Raw genomic sequence first — 17407 nt, forward strand, 5'->3', positions numbered from 1 at the left:
TTAGAAGGTTTAGAAAATAATAAACTGCTACCTGATAGAGTAAGAGCTTGTTTTAAGCTGGAAGACATTAAGCAGAAATTGATCACTTCATTGAAGCTAATTAATGCTAGACAGGAATCTTGAATGATCTCAGATCCTTTCTAGTTTGAGATAATCAATAATGCTTCATGATTGTAGTCAGAAACAGATTATGCAGTTTAGTGCTGGGGATGGGATCCAACCCTTGCACATGCTAGGCATACACTTTACTACTAAGCTGTTCCCTAGGTCCTGAACTTTACATCTTAAAAAAAATTCTAAAAACCTTATTTTGCCTCAAACAAGTAGCTTTCTTTCAATGGCTGCTGTCAGGTAATGGACAGAGTCTTAGCAATAGCAGTATCAATTGTACTATTACTTGCTGTTAGAATCCCCAGTGATAGGCTACACAGGGGAATGGTCCTGGCAGGAAAAGGTTCCTTAATCCTGTAAGAGTACAATAAAGCCAATAGAGATAGTGTTGACATTGAGCTTTCTGTAGCCAGGTATATGCTAGGCCCTCAGTGAGATGATTTGTACTTATACTGTCTTTTCTGTTTGCTTTGGTGATACTGGATTTTAAATTTATGTCCTTGTTCTAGATTTCTAGCACTTGACCTGTGCCCTCAGTTCTCTTGCTTTTAGTTTATTTTTTTCAAGTAGGGCTTGTACTTTTGCCTGGGCAGGCATCTGTTCATGATCCTACTGCTAGCTTTTAAGTAGTTAGAAGTTCAGGCTTGTACATCACATCCAGCCCTATTTTCATTCTTGACCAGCCAAAAAAGGTAGGTTTTAATGATTCCCATTTGATAAGACTCAAATAGGGCTAAGATTGCCTCTGGTCCAAGTAAGTGGTTGAGTCAGAATTCAAATCTAGACCTGTTTTGACTTTCTTTTTAGTACCACTCCTCTCCAAACTCAAAGTTCTATGTGTGCACAGATGATATAAAAATCTGCATAGAAAACCATACTTTTCAGTTTCTCATATTTGCGAACATTGTTTCCATGGAGATGCATTTTGTCTCTAATTCTATACAAGCTGAATTTTTACAGTAGCAAGGATCACAGATGAACAGGCAGACTAAATTGGTTTTCCTTCTGTGTTACTCCATTACTTGTTACACAGAGCACTGTTCTGTTTCCTACAGGTCATTTCAAGCCCCCAGTTTCTTTTGTAAAAATAAAAGATGAACCTTAGGGTTCCTTCTAGACTTCACTGTGTGGCCTTCTTGTTTTCCTGTTGACATGGCAAGTCGTAAATAGTTAGTTTACAACATTAGGAAATGCTTTTTACTTAGCTTCATAGCAAAAGTACATTAATTTAGTTGGAGGTATAAGACTCAAATGATAGCTTTATTTCAGTTTTGCCTTGGAAATTTCTGACCTACTTTGCTTTTCTTGGTTTCTTTTAAAGCCAGCTTTTAATTTCTTGCCAATTGGATTTCAAGCTGTTTTTTGTTTCCATTTGGAAAGAATTGGTTTATACTCAAGGGAAAGCATACATGTACTTCATATTTTATTTAGCAGTGGTATTTAATTTACTTTTCCATACCTGTTTGTGGAGCTAACACCATTTATGATTTTATGAATCAAAATTCCTTTTAATATTAGAATGAATGCTATTACTTAAAAAGCATTACTATAATATACAAGAGCCCTTATATAGATTTCTTTTAGGGGATGTACAAAGAAAGGAAGATAAAAAGTCTTTTCACATGGAGCTTTCATTCTAGTGAGTAGAGACAGACAATAAATAAGTAAAATATATGTTCAGTTAGATGGAGATGAAGCTGGAGAATAATAAACAAGGTAAGTGAAAGGGAGAAAAGTGCTGAAGGGTGAGTTTTTTTTTTTCTATTTGATATTCAGTAGTCCCAGTGAGCTTCTCTAATAAGACATTTGAGCTTATGACATGAAGAAAATTGGGTAATGAGCACACAGATTCCAAGAGAGGGCCCAAGGTTATAGCCAGCTGTTGAACAATATGAAGAGTTCTTTATGATTGTAGCCATCAGTGAGAAAGTGACATCAGGGAGTGGGAGCTGGCACAGGTAGAGCCAACTGAGCTGTTGGACATGTTTTTGGCTTTTATTCTTAAAGAAATGGAGCCTCAGATGGGTTTTGAGAAAGGGATAGCTTACTTTACTTCCCAGTTTGAAATGATTGGTGTGGCTGTATTTTAAGGATGTACTGTATAAAGGACAGAAACAAAGGGCCCTATGAGGGTTTGGTGTAGCTTTCACTGTTGGGTGATGGTCTGATGAAGTGGGTGGAAAGTGAATGGATTTGGGGGATAATTTAAAGAGAAGTAACAAGACTTGTATATGACTTATGTATGGGGTTTGAGTGAGTGAAGAAAGCGGGAGAGGGGAAAGATTCCATGAAAGTTGGACTGAGTACCTGTTAAGACTGAAATACCTATTAAACAATTTAAATTGACTTTTTACATAAATACTATAAGAATATTTTAATCCTTACAGTGAGTAGTAGTGCTGAAATTTTTCATATTTAAGAAACTTATTATGGATATATTTGTAAAAGGATACATAAAACATTATCCAGATTAAGAAATAAGACATAACTAGTAAGTACACATTTATCTTCTCTTTAGGATTGCAATCTCCTGCCATCAGAAACCACTATTTTGATTTCTTCAGTGACTTTTTTTGTATGATATAGCTTAATCTTCTTTCTAAGCCTATATACTATATTGTTTAGCTTTTATTTTCCAATCCTAAGGCTTGAACTCAAGGCCTGGGCACTGTCTCTGAGCCTCTTTGTGCTCAAGGCTAGCATTCTACCACTTGAGCCACAGCACCACTTCCAGCTTTTTCTGAGTAGTTGATTGGAGATAGGAGTCTTATGGACTTTTCTGCCCAGGCTGCCTTCAAACTGTGATCCTCAGATCTCAGATTCCTGAGAAGCTAGGCGCTTAGCTTGTGATATGTTTAACTATTAGCAATGCTAGTCTCCTTTCATCACCATTCTGAATTTTCCCAGACTACATTCTCTTCTAAGAGTACTTTTTTTCCTGTTATTGGCATTTGAACTAAGGACTTTTACTTTCTCAGCTTGTTTGTTCAATTGGCTAGTACTCTTATCATTTGAACCAAGCATCCAGCCATTTTTTTGCTGGTTATTTTGGAGATGGCGTCTCACGGGCTTTTCTGCCTGGGCTGACTTCAAGCTGCCATCCTCCAGATCTCAGCCTCTAGAGTGGTTAGGATTACAGGTGTGTGTAACTGGTACCTGACTTGTCTTCTAAAAGCACAATAGTTTTACTTGTCTTATTTGAGTTTATGATCTAATTAGATTTAATTTTTATAGGATATGAAGCACAGTTAAAATACTCAATTTGATCTGCTAGACATGCTACATACAATCTATTTTCTACATATGATTGTATGGATCTCTAGAATCTGAACTCTGTTCTATGTATATACTAAGGTTTTTTGCCTTCATTATTTCACCTTAGAAGTCTTTTCAACAATGAGAGTACATTTCTCTTCTTGTTCTTTGTGTCTTTCTTAATGAGTTCCTTGGCAATTCTTTGCTCTTGGCTCGTCACCAGTAAGCTTAGCTATCAGCTTCTCAAATATTATTAGAGTGTTCAGTTAAGATTGTGATTGGAATTCCAGTTAATTTTTAGGGCAATCTGAGGAAAATTGACATTTCTATTATAAAACTAGTAATAATGTATACCTTTTCATTTATTTTCCTTTGTTATTAATAAAAACATAATTTGTCCCTGAAATGCTTATATTCATTATTGATACAATATAAAGTAAAACATACATTTTTAGTTGTGTTTTACTAATATATAGGAAAACTTTTTTTAATATAGCTTCATTAGCCAGGCATAGTATATTACATGCCTGTAATCCCAGCACTTAGGAGGCTGAAGCAGGAAGATCATGAGTTTGAGGCCAGTCTGGGTTATGTGGTCACACTCTGTCTTAAGGAAGGAAAAGGTTTATTGAGAACTAATTCACATGTTTAAATTCCTCACTTTAGGTGTACAGTTTGATGTACTGTATTTTATTTACAGATATGAGAGGTCAGTTTGAAAACATTTCATCTCCCTGTACAGAGCATGTATTTTTAGCTGTCATCTCCCTAAACCTTGGTGTTTGTCATAAATGATCACTGATCTATTTATTTACTCTCGATGCATTGGTGACTTTTGTTTTATATTCTATTGGCAGTCGTTTGACTATAAATGACTTCTATTTTCTCATATTTATTTTATTAAATTTTAAAGATTGTATTTTCAACAAGGTTGAAAATTTTAATGATTAATTCGTCAAATGTTATTCTGTCATGTCTTCTTTCATTTTGTGACTTCATTAGATATATGCTGTAATATTTGATGTTGTCCTTTGAGTCCTTGTGGTTCTGTTATTTTTTCAAATAATTTCTTTCTATTCCTCAGGTAAGTTCTGCTAGTATGTCTTCAATATTATTGACCTTTTCCTTAGTATGTTATATAACTCATCTATCTTAGTTTATTTCTGTTGCTATTGTAAAATACTTGAGACTGGATACTTTATAAAGAATAGAGCTTTATCTAGCTCATGATAGTCCAAGGTTGAGTATCAGATTGGTTTGACTTCTGGTAAGAGCCTCATAGAAGATGGCTGTTTTATAAACCTTTATATACTATTTCCAACATAAGAATTATGTAGATTAGTAGCCATAGTGATTTTTTAGAACAAGTCAGTTCTCTCTCTCTCTGTAGATTGAACAGCTTTGAATTGTTTATCTGTATTGTTACTTTCTTCTAACTTTTGATTCTCATCAGTCTGCCTGCTATTATTCACTCAGCATTGCCTGCAGATAGTTGTTTTGTATACTTTATCAGAGTTCAATATTGGTAGGAGAAATGGCTAGTAGGTGCACTTATAATTTTTAGTATTGTACCTTTTAGAATATAAAGGTACTTATCTATTGTCATATATTTATATTTTATATCAGATTTATATAGACATTTATATTCCAAAAAGGAGGGGTTCCTTTGGAGGTATAATAACATTTATGATTAGGCTTTATTTCTAGTATTTTATTATTTGAAATACAATATTTTCACTATTAACAAAACCTTTATAAATAGAAGATCCTTTTAGGTCTAAGTCAGTAGTTGGCTTTCGCTCTTGGGATATATAGAGATATTTTTGCTTGTAATATCTGAAGTAGTAGGATCTGTACCTGGATCTATACTGCTTTCTAGGAAGAAGAGAAAAACGCTACACAAGGGAGCCCCTACAACAAAGAATTAACCGGTTCTGAAAGTCAGTAGAGCTGAGTTGAGACACCCTGTTCTAAAAAACTTTTTGGAGTTATGCTAATTTTATAATGATAACTTGCTGGATGACAAAGGGAAATACCTTATGAAATGTTTTCACTATTTAAATATTCTTGCAGGGATAACCAATTCTGGCTGATAGTATTTCTCCACAATCATGTATGGAAATGTACTTTCACTTCATTTAGCAAATCAAATATTGTTTGGAGGTTTCTTTTTTATTTTGGGGGGCGGGGCAGGAAATGTACAAAGGGTACTTTTGAAAGCTCAAAACCTAATTGCATTTTAGGTTGAATGTAACTATCCTTTTAACCTACCATAATTACATTTCTTTGAATTCCACATTTTACAACAGAATAGACTTCATTATAGTAAATTGGGAGACTGAGAAATCATTAGCTCAGTATTCTCAAGAAAGAAAGATACCTGAACTGTGAAGTTGACTTGTGTGTAATTGATTATGTTTTTTTCTCAGTCTGTTGCAAAATAAAAATTTGAAGTGCTTTTATCCCCCCACTCCCTACCATATATTCTGAAGCTGTATTTCTTTCTTTACATTTTTTCCACCTTACAATTTAATTTGAAATGTAAATTATCTTGGGCCTGCAGTAGCACTTAAAGAGTAAAGAAGAGAAAAAAGGAAAAATCTACCAGATCTTTCTGTGATTGTATTGAATGTAACCTGATGGGGAATTCTTCTTTAGTAATATTTATTCTAAGAGCATTTATAATTATATTTGAATACTGGTATAGTATTAAGGCAATCAAAATTAGCCACATAACTGCTCAGAAGTCACTTGTTAGGCACAGTAGGATCTTCTACATCTCAGATTGTCATTGACATTGTTGCTCGCTCAGAGCAGTAATGAGAGGAAAATAATGCTTTTTTCCCCCTTTCTTTTAAAGCTTGATATTCATAATCCTTGAATAGGAGTTAATTAAGAATGATACCAGTTTTTATAACATAATACATAAATTATACTTATTTGCCAACAAAAATAAGGCTTGCAAATAGACTGTAAGAAGTAAAATTGTTTATATGAAAATTAATTTACTTTATTTGAATGAGCCTTATCCCTATTGCATGTCATCATTAACACTTTTCTTGAAGGGAAAAAAAGAATTGTAGTGTTTCCTTTAGTTCCTTAGTTTCTTTTTCATGTCCAATTACCATCATTTGTGAGACAAAATTAATATCTCCAGTACTTAAGAAAGATTCTTTTTTGGAACAGTTGAGCAGCTGGTGAGATTAGGACAGAATAATTCTCAATTGCTTGTTACTGTTGGCTTCTGGATACCTTTGCTGAAAAGATGCAAGAATCTGAAATGTGCTATACAAATGTTCCTTGCTCCTTGTTGTTTCTAATGCTTAAAAACTTGAATACATCTAATTTGACATTATGTTCAGGTTTTTGATGTTGTCGTGATGAAGTATATCAATTAGTGCCACCCATGAATTATACATTTTGCTTTCCAAACTTCTAATTGTGGGATTAGGAGTGTAATACTATTTGTTTTTCATGCTAGACCAGACAGTTCATTCTTAGACGGATTTCAATTTTTAATTTTTTATTGTTTTTATAGAGGTGATACACAGAGGGGTTAGAGTTACATAAGTCAGGTGATGAGTGCATTACCTTTTGGACAATGTCATCCCTTCTCTTGCTATCTTCCAGTTCTTTTCTTTGTGTTATACAATATTTTGTATGCCTTTAGATTTCATGAGTCTTTAAAAAAAATCACAGCTTTGTGCAATATAACTGACACACAATGGGCTGTACATTTAAAGCATGCAAATTGGTCGGGTTGGGCATATACTTACATTTATGAGACAATGACAGCAGTTATGATGGTAAATATCTGCCATTCCAAAGTATGCACTTTGGAATCCTTCCCTCTACCCTGGCCCAACTTAGGAATCTACTGATCTTTCTGACACTGTATATTTGTTTATATTTTCCAGAAGTGTATACTTGTGGAATAATTTATGATATACTTTGTAAAAGTCTATTTTTATTTTACTCAGCTATTTGACTCATCTTTGTTCTTATCATTGATTGAAGTATTCCAGTTTATTATTCCATTCACTTACTGATGGTTTTTACTATTACAAGTAATGCTGTTAGGAAAATTTGTGTACAAATCATTGCATGGACATATTCTGTCATTGCTCTTGAGTCATATGTAAATGAGAATGGCTATTGTAGGTGATTTTTTTAAGTAAGTAACCCCCAAATCTACCATAATGTCTTTCCAACATGGCTATAGTATTTTGCATTCCCAGAAATTGTACAGAGAGTTCATTTCTTTTATATCCTTGCTCCACTTGCTATGATCTTTTAAAATTTAGCTGTTGTCATAGATATATATTGACATCTTATTGTGGCTTTAATTTATATTTCAGTAGTGGCTAGTGATGTCAACCACCTTCTTATTCTTATTTGTTGTTTGTACATCTCAATTCATATAGTATCTGTTTAATCTTTTGACAATTGCCTATTTTTTCTTCAATTTGGGGAATTATTTATATTTATATTTTCCAAATATAAGCCCTTTACCAGATAATTATGATTTTCAAATACTTGAGAGTTTTATAAATCCGCCTACAGAAAGAGTCTTAGTGTGTCCCAATTCAAGTAACACTTTTTTTTGGACAGTACTGGGAATTGAACTCATAGCCTTATTCTTGCCAGGCAAGTGCTATACAACTTTGAGCCATGCCTTTAAGCCCATTGTTGATTCAGTTATTTTGGAGGTCCCTAGCCCATGCTGTGATCCTCCTGCTTGTGCATCCTATGTCACACGTGATGATAGACATGCACCACTGTGCCTAAACATTGTACTTTCTTTGTAGTTGGGATGACAGGTATGTACCACCACGCCCGTCATTGGTCAAGATGGAGTCTCCATAACTTTTATGTCTGGGCTAGCCTTGAACTGTAATCCTGATCCCCTCTGCCATGTAGTTACTAGGATTAAAGGCTTGAGCTACTGTACCTGGTTCCAATGGTAACATTTTACAAAAATATGGTACCCAGTATAGTACTGACACAATATAGTCATGACACAAACATTCTCATCTCCACTACAATCTCTTAAATTGCTTTTTATTTTTTCCAATAATATATTCATTCTTTATTACCAGTTTTACTTGTCAGAATTTCCAGAACAGCATTAAATGTCCATGGTGCCAACAGGCCTCCTCTCTTGTTCCTGACTTTTTTTTAACTTTATTTTCAAAATTATCTTTAAGTAGTTGTACAAAGGAGTTGTCATTTAACAAGGCAGTTTATTAATACAATGTATCTTGATCAGTGTTACTTCTTTCAACATTCTCACCCATCCCTCCTGACCTACCTTTTCCCTTACTCCTCTTAGTGTTGTAGGATATACATTGGATTTTTGGCTGTATTCTCCTCCTCTTCTCTTCATTTGCACAGTCCTTTCCCCTTGACCCTACCCCCACCCATTTTGAGTAAACACTTCCTGGTAGTTTATTTTGCTGAACATTGATTTTGCCTTTCTGATGGATTACACTATTTGAGTTCGTCCTTGAATGTACCATATTTCAGTTAATACGTTTGTATACACTTGCATACCACCCAGTGTATTTACTTAGGAGATTATAAACTAAATCTTGTTTCCACACATAAGGGAAAACATGTATCCTATCTTTGTCTCTTTGGGCCTGATTTACTTCACTTAACATAATTTCTTCCGTCTTTTCCTTTCTTTACAACTGGTACAATATCATTCTTTCTAATGTATGAATAAAATTTCATTGTGTATAGATATCACATGTTTTTGATCCATTCATCCATTGAGGGGCATTTTGGCTGTGGTAAATAGTGCTGCAATAAACATGATTGTACTGGTGGTTTTACTATGTATTATATTACCTTTTGTTACTACACCATTTCCTTCCTATTCCCACTTCTTTCTCAACCTCTGACAACCACCAAACTTGCCTCCAGTTTTCCCAGGTTTTTCATTTTAAATAAATTATTTAAATGCAGTTATATAGAATGTGACTTTTGTGGGGGGGGGTCTGGCTTTTTTTTTAAATCAGCACAGTTCTCTGGAGATTTCTCTATGTTGTTTTATATGTTAATATTTTCTTCTTTTTATTGTTAATGGTGTCTGTTGTGCCATGCTTTGTTTATCAGATCACTAATTGGAGCTCCATGTAGTTTGCTCCAATACAAACATTTGTGTGCGGGTTTTTTAGTGAATGCAAATGGTTCATTTTTAAACAAGTTCTTACAGTTTTCCAGGGTGACCATACTATCTCATATACACATACATGATCCAGTATATCCACATCCTAATTTTCATGTTAGATATTGTAGGATGATTGTGGGGGGGGGTCAACATTTTGACCCCTAAGAGACTAAGATTACAGAGTTGAGCCACCATGCCTTTATTTTTAAATTTAATTTTATTGTTAAGGTGATGTACAGAGGGGCTACAGTTACATTCATAAGGTACTAAGTATATTTCCTTTTAAACTTGTTGCCTGTTGTCGGTGGCTCATGCCTGTAATCCTAGCTACTCAGGAGGCTGAGATCTGAGGATCACAGTTCAAAGCCAGCCCGGGCAGAAAAATCTGTGAGACTCTTATCTCCAATAAAGCTCCAAAAAACTGGAAGTGGTGCTGTGGCTCAAGAGGTAGAGCGCTTGCCCTGAGCTGAAGAGTGCAGGGACAGCACCCAAGTCTAGAGTTCAAGCCCCATGACCGACAAAAAAACCAAAAAACAAAAAATTTTTCTCCCACTTTCCCTCCTCCTCAGTCCCTCCCGCCAAATTGTACAGTTCATTTCCAACATATTGTCTTGTATCTCTGTTGCATTGGAAAGAAGTTCAGTTTGTTTCATTTGTTCTATAAAATTAACTCAAAATGGATCATGGACTTGTATATCAACTGTGAAACTTTGAAATGAAATTTTTTTTCTTAAGATGCTGGAGGGGATGTGGACAGAAGGGAACCTTACTTCATTGTTGGTGGGAGTGTAAACTTGTTCTACCACTTTGGAAAGCAGTATGGAGGTTCCTCAAAAGACTTCACATAGAGCTCCCCTATGACCCAGCAATCCTACTTTTGTGCATTTACTCAAATGTTCACAAACAAGACCACACTAAAGTTACCAGCACAACTATGTTTATTGCAACATTATTTACCATAGCTAAGATATGAAACCAACCCAGATGCCCCTCAGTAGATGAACGGATCAAGAAAATGTGGTATATGTACACAATGGAATTTTATTCCTCCATCAGAAAGAATGACATTGCCCCATTTGTTAGGAAATGGAAAGACTTGGAAAAAAATTATATTAAGTGAAGTAAGCCAGGCCCAAAGAAACATAGGTCCTATGGTCTCCCTTATTTGCAATAACTAGTATATGTCTGAGTCAAGTAGGAAAGGTCAGATAAGTTGATGTTAGGGAAGTGAACTGTAAGATATGTATTCAAATATTTTTTCTTTCATGCGATTGTTTCTAACACATTTATAAGATTATTTCTTTGTTGCTTTGTATGTCCTTCCCCCACGGTATAACCCCTGCTTTCACTGTATTTGATGTTGGTATAATTTGTGGAGGGGAAGGGAAAAAACAAATTGCTTAAATAGGGATACAGATGGACCCATTGCAACAATGAGATGTACAAGTCATTATGTCAAAAACGAACTTTACAACTTTGGTGGGGGGGGGGGTGGGGGGGAAGGATTGGGTGAGGGGGCAGGGAGAGGATGGGAAGGGATGGGAAGGGGAAACAAAGGAGGAGGCTACAATGCTTGAAAAGAAATGTACTCATTATCTTGCCCATGTAATTGTAATCCCTCTGTACAGTATTTTCATAATAAAAAAAATCTTCAAAAAAATTTTTTTCTTAAAAAAGGCACAGTTCAAAGGACAAAGGACAAACCAATGCACTGTGCCCTTTTAAGAAAAAAATTATTTCAAAGTTTTATAATTTATATTTAAGTCCATGATCCTTTTTGAGTTAATTTTGTAGAACAAATGAAACAAATCGAACTTCTTTTAACCTGTGGATGTCGAATTGTTCTAAAACCATTTGTTGAAAAAGTCTTCTCCCCCCGCATTACATTGCTTTTTTACTGTTATCAAAAATAAATTGGGGCTGGGAAGGTAGCTCAGTAGAAGGGTGCATGAGGCCCTGGGTTTGATTCCTCAGCACAACATAAGCAGGAAAAAAAAGCCGGAAGGCACCGTAGCTCAAGTGGTAGAATGCTAGCCTTGAGCTGAAGAGCTGAGGGACAGCGCCCAGGCCCAGAGTTCAGGCTCCATGACCCACAATAAATAAATAAATAGATAGATAGATAAATAAATAGGATTGGGGAGGGGAATGTACAATGGGATGTACAAGACAGTATATTGAAAATGAACTTTACAACTTTGTGGGAGGGGTTGGGAGGAGGGTTAAGAGAGGGATGATAGGGGAAAATAAAGGAGGGTGTAATAATGCTTGATAAGAAATGGACTCATTACCTTGCTTATGTAACTATAACCCCTCTGTACAGTATCTTTACAATAAAAAATATACATTAAGAAAAATAAATAAGTCGGAGGCTTAGAAGTATGGCTTAAATAGTTGAGTTTCTGCATTGTAAACTTGAGGGCCTGAGTTCTTTTCTTAATATCTCTCTCTGTCTCTCTGTCTCTCTGTCTCTCTGTCTCTCTCTCTGGACATACTTTTGTGGCTCTATTTCTTTGGTCTTCATTCCATTCATTGATTTATGTGTTATATTCCCTGATTATCCCATATAGACTCAATTACCTTAGGGAAATGTTAAGTCTTGCCAGCAGAAATTGATTCTTCTTGCTTTATTCTTTGCTTGAAAAATTATTTTAGCTATTCTAAATCTTCTCCCTCTCCACATACACTTCAGTATGAGATTTTTTAAAAAATGAGAGTTGCATTAAATCTGTGTATACTTTTAGGAGAATTGATGTCCTTTAGCTAGAGAAAGCTGACTTTTATTAAGGTTTCTTTAATTTGCGTATGGTCATTTCTAGGTTTCTGACTTCTGTAGCTCTGTCTGTCTGTCTGTCTGTCTGTCTATCTACCTACCTACCTACCTACCTACCTACCTATCTTATAGATCTAGCTCCTATATATCTAGAAAATGTAGGGAGCTCTCATCCACATCATTCATTAAGTCCAGAGATCCCTAGCAGGCTTAACTTTCTCTTCCTACCTTCAGAGTTGTTGTTGGTCGTGGGGCTTGAACTCAGGGCCTGGGTGTTGTCCCTGAGCTTTTTGTGCTTAAGGCTAGTGCTCTACCACTTTGAGCCATAGCTTCACTTCTGTTTTTAGGTGGTTAATTGCAGATAAGAGTCTCATGGCCTTTCCTGCCCATACTGGTTTCCTCATTTCCTCATTCCTCAGTTCTTAGCCTTCCAAGTAGCTAGGATTATAGGCATAAGCCACCAATGCCCAGCTTTTATATCTTATATACAGACTTTTTGTATCTACTTAGTGGGGAAAATAGGGAAACATACATTCACTCCATCTTCCCAAAAATGGATATTGTACCCTCTTTTTAAGTTAACAATGGATATAAAATGCTTTCACATTAGTACATAAATCATGTAACTATTACTTGTATTATTATATTGTATTTCACATAATGAATGTATCATAAACTTTTAACCAATTCTCTATGAATATTTGTTACTTTCATTCTTTTGCTATTATAAACAGTGCTTCCATGAATAACTTTATCATGTATGTGTGTATGTGTATGCATGTGTGTCTGTGTGTCTGGGTTAATTTGTATGTAAGACAGTATAGTATAACTATCAGATAATGTCCTAGGACTATGATTGCTGAGTCAAGGATATGTGTATTTTAGTTTGGTAGATAATGATAAATACCTTTCATAAAGAATATTTATCTGAATAGACTTGCATGCTGTCTATAGAAACTGGACTTAAGATTATTTGAGCCAGAGCCCTAATAAAAGAGATGTATTCAACTCAGATGTTTTCTGTAAGGTTATATGTAGATACATATTTTATACAGCATCAGCTAAAATGTAAGTAAAGTATTTATTTTGACCACTACTCCAGTCTTGTAGATATTTGGAGAAGTGCTATATGTAGTATGCCTAGTGTAAGGTTTTACAGTGTCTTAATCTATTGGTATAAAGATAGCTTCACTTTTTATTTGGACTTAAATTAGGCTCTGCAACTGAAGATGTCAAACAGCATGTCAATTAAACAATTTATCTAAATTTAATGAGTCATTCAGATTCATATTTCTTCTGGTTTAAAAAATAACTTCTTTCATAATTGACTATTATTATTTTCAGCCCAATATTCTCCAAAGGATTTTTCTTTTTCTGATGAAATAGAAAAGTAACAAATAAGCTGCTATTGTATCATTTTGAATGCAGTCCTGTATTCCTTAGATCTGGTTTCTTTTGTTAATCACAGTGTTCATATTGTTATGTATACCTTTCTATTGCTCTGTAATGATCAGCTGTATGAATAGACCACAATTTATTTATTCTTCTGTAGAATGGATTGTTTTTAGCTTTTATTTATTAATGGGATTGCTTTGTATAGTTTGTATTTGATAGACCTATTTTGCTATCTCTTTTAATATTTCTAATCAGGATCATTGTAATCTCATAAAATTGTCTACTGAATTTACTACTTACTTTGTTCACTACCCATATTTACATTTTCCTAAATTGGTACTACTTAACTGTATTTATGCCAGAAGGCTTTGTTAGTTACAAAGTAATAAGAAACTTTGGTTTGTAGTTGCTGGAGACAAGGTAGATGTGATATATGACCCTTTATCTGCATAGAGTTCTGTTGGGATTCTTCCTAGTTGTTTTTTGACCTCTTCCAGACTGCCTTTGGCAGAAGGTAACGTAGGTTCCAACTCCAGTGCCTTCCAGCTCACCTTCCTGATCTTTGAGCCCTTCTCTAGCATCAGCAGCAGAACTGGTGTCAGACCTCATCCCCTCATCTGGCATGCTTCCTTTGCACCTTCACAGCAGGAATACCCTTAGCCATGTTTGTTGTAATGATCCCTTGCCATGTAATACACATATAAAATACGGAGATCTCTTTTCAAATACAGTATGCGCGTTTAATTACTGTTAATAGTGGGCATTGTCTTAGTCAGTTTGTCTGCTGTAATTTGGGAACTTTTCCTAGAGGCATTTTCCTTTCTGTAGTAGCTATCATAAATGACATTTATAGATATCAGAGTGATAGCATCATAAAAGTATTAGTAATAGTATTTCTTTTACTATGCCACTTGTTGAATATAATTTCTTTTGCTCTAGCTCTTATTAAAATATGGTTAGTAAGTATAATATTTGAGTTAAAATAATATTCTAGCATTCCATTTGATCATATTCTGAGATGTTTAAGATACATAGTCTAATAAAATGTATTCCCCTCCTCCAACCATGGGAAAAATGTACCAAGATTATTTACACACAATTTATTCATTATGACCTTTTTCTCAACGGCCTTTTCTTTGTGTTTAAAATTTTCCTGTTTCTTTCTTTCTGTCCTCAAAAAATCTACTGTGGGTGATTCCATTTTTGATGATATACAGCTTTATCAGGTATGATTCGTCAGTGTCATGTTGGACCTCACAGCTGTGTTGTTGACTTTCCCAAGAGAAAAGCTTGCTATACTGACTGGTCTACATCTATATGATCAGTATTTATGAGTGGCTCATAAATGATACTGGACTTTAAGGTTTAGAATGTTCTTTGTTTCAAAAAGTAAGTTTGCTAAAGAGATTACAAAGGGAGATTTATAGTGATTTCTTTAAAAAGTACCGCTATTGTGTCTCTGGCTTTCTGCATTAAATATCTGTGTAATTACTGTTTTGCTGTTTATGTGTGTTTGTATATTTATCTATGTTGTTCTTAATATGCATGTGTTTTTAACATGCATATTCCTCATCAGTGCATTCCTAACAGTGATCTACATTTCCACCCATTTTTTTTAAACTCTTGTCTAAGAAATGTATTATTCTAAGATACTAAGTAAAGTGGCACAAAAATATATTGTTAAATAACCTTATTATATCCATCTTGAGAGATTCACAAGACACATTAATACATAAAGATTCAGGTTTTATTCAGTAAAGAAATTGTCTAGGAAGTGGCGCTGTGGCTCAAGTGGTAGAGTGCTAGCCTTGAACACAAAGAGACTCAGGGACAGTGCCCAGCCTGAGTTCAATCCCAGGACAGCAAAAAAGGAAGAAAGAACTTATCTGTTTATTTCAGCATCTCTTAGAAATATTTGAGTAAGGAATACTTCATGAGACATAAGTATGTGCTGAGCATACTGGTTTGGGAAATGTTGAAAAAATACAAGGTTTTATTTGTGTTGCTTAAAAACATCAAGTAACATTGACTGCATGTGATTACATGTTCAGAATTTTGAAGCAATTAGTCAAATTGTACTTTTTGGAGTGTATTGTCTTGTAGAAATTACATCTTTCAGAATAGTATTGATTTTTTTTGCCCCTCTATGTCTTTGATAATTAAAAAAAATAATTTGTAAAACTCTAAGAATTATGCTGTTTTGTTAGAAAGGGATTTTTTTTGTTTCTGTTGTCATTGTTTGCTTAACTAATTTTATACAAGAATTATCTTTAAAAAGCATGTTTACTATTTCAGATAGCGTGGCACAGGAAAGGAGGCCTCTCAAACTTGCCTTTATGTCAAGAGGTGTTGGGGACAAAGGTTCATCCAGTCATAATAAACCAAAGGTTACAGGTATGGCTTAATAGGGTACAATTCTTGGTAACTTACATAACCTGATTACCCCACCCCAAAGATTATAAGCTAATAGGCTTTAATATTATATAGACTTGTTCTGTCACATATATTAAATAAATTAAAATTTTATACACATGGTATTGTTTAATACCAACTAAAAGTTGCCTACCTTTAAAAAAAAAACCTGATAATTGAGATGTTTCCAATGAAGAATTTTGTCTTTTCTGGTCCCTAACAGCTGGATTTTGAAACCCCTTACTGCAACAGTATTTTATAGAATAGTTATATTCTGAAATTAATTTATAGCATTGTAACTGTATAAAATGATTACATCTGGATAATGTTATATAGAATAAAATGTTCTGGAGATTTATTGTGTGCATTTTACTAGTTAGATGAAGCACAAATTAAGTTCTAAAATGATAAGGAAGAAATTTGTCACTTTCAGAAAGCTCCTTATGATAAATGTGAATTTCACACCTCTTTTTCTGTTAGCTTCTACATACTTTATAGATTTATAAGTTTATAGCTAAACTAAACAGCTCATTAAAAAACTGAAAGAATTATTGTTAACTCAGATGTGGGTTAAGAGAAGAATATGTTTTCCTTCAATTATCCTCTGAACAAAGCTACTTTGGCTTGCTTAAAGGAAATTTAAGGAATATTTTATGTGATATTAGGCCCCCAAACTTAAAATTATTGCAGGATATATAGGTTATGGTATTTTTTATGTTAACATATAGCTATATCGGGTCTCAAGCTACTTTGGCTTTGTTTTCTAAGCTAGCTTTGAACTCCTGGACTTGGGTAATCCAAGAAAAGCTAAGGCAATCGACTTCTTCCTTATCTTCCCAAGTAGCTGAGGAAAATAGTGCTACTGTTATACTCAGCAGAGTATGTTAATTGTGTTATAGCAATTTTGAGTTAAAATTATAAAGTATACCGCTATCAGCTATAAAAAGAAAAGCTGGTGGCTTTTGAATGAGTTCTGGAGACCACACTGCTCTTTACTACAACACAACCTGTTAATACTGAGGCAAGACAGAGTCTGGAAATGTTTGTGACATAGCTATACTAACTATTGAATTTAATAAATCTGATATATAAGATATATGAGTACTTCATTTTTTATATATGAGAAAACTACAGAAAAATTTGATGACCAACAATTCTATGATGTTTAAATATTAAATCTCTTGAAAAATTTCTAAATTAAAATAAATATTTTGCAGTGTTGGAAATCAAAACCAGGGCTCACTCATGCTAGGCAGGATTCTGCTACTTAGTAATATAGTCTCAGCCAG

General features: G+C 34.4%; 1 protein-coding gene across 9 annotated transcripts in view; it reads left to right on the top strand.

Annotated features, from left to right (window-relative positions):
- Positions 1–17407, top strand: part of Cyld (CYLD lysine 63 deubiquitinase) — a 57755-nt gene that overhangs the window by 14305 nt on the left and 26043 nt on the right. For 8 of the 9 annotated variants that reach the window (XM_042693417.1, XM_042693421.1, XM_042693422.1 and 5 more), the window contains one exon: positions 16002–16100. The exons of the other annotated variant lie outside the window; for it this stretch is intronic. In XM_042693417.1, the coding sequence (XP_042549351.1) occupies positions 16002–16100 (99 nt within the window). The remainder of the gene's footprint in view (positions 1–16001; positions 16101–17407) is intronic. 9 annotated transcript variants of the gene reach the window in all.

This window comes from Dipodomys spectabilis, unplaced genomic scaffold (assembly GCF_019054845.1).
Source record: "Dipodomys spectabilis isolate Male_0828 unplaced genomic scaffold, ASM1905484v1 ptg000165l, whole genome shotgun sequence".
NCBI lineage: Eukaryota > Metazoa > Chordata > Mammalia > Rodentia > Heteromyidae > Dipodomys > Dipodomys spectabilis.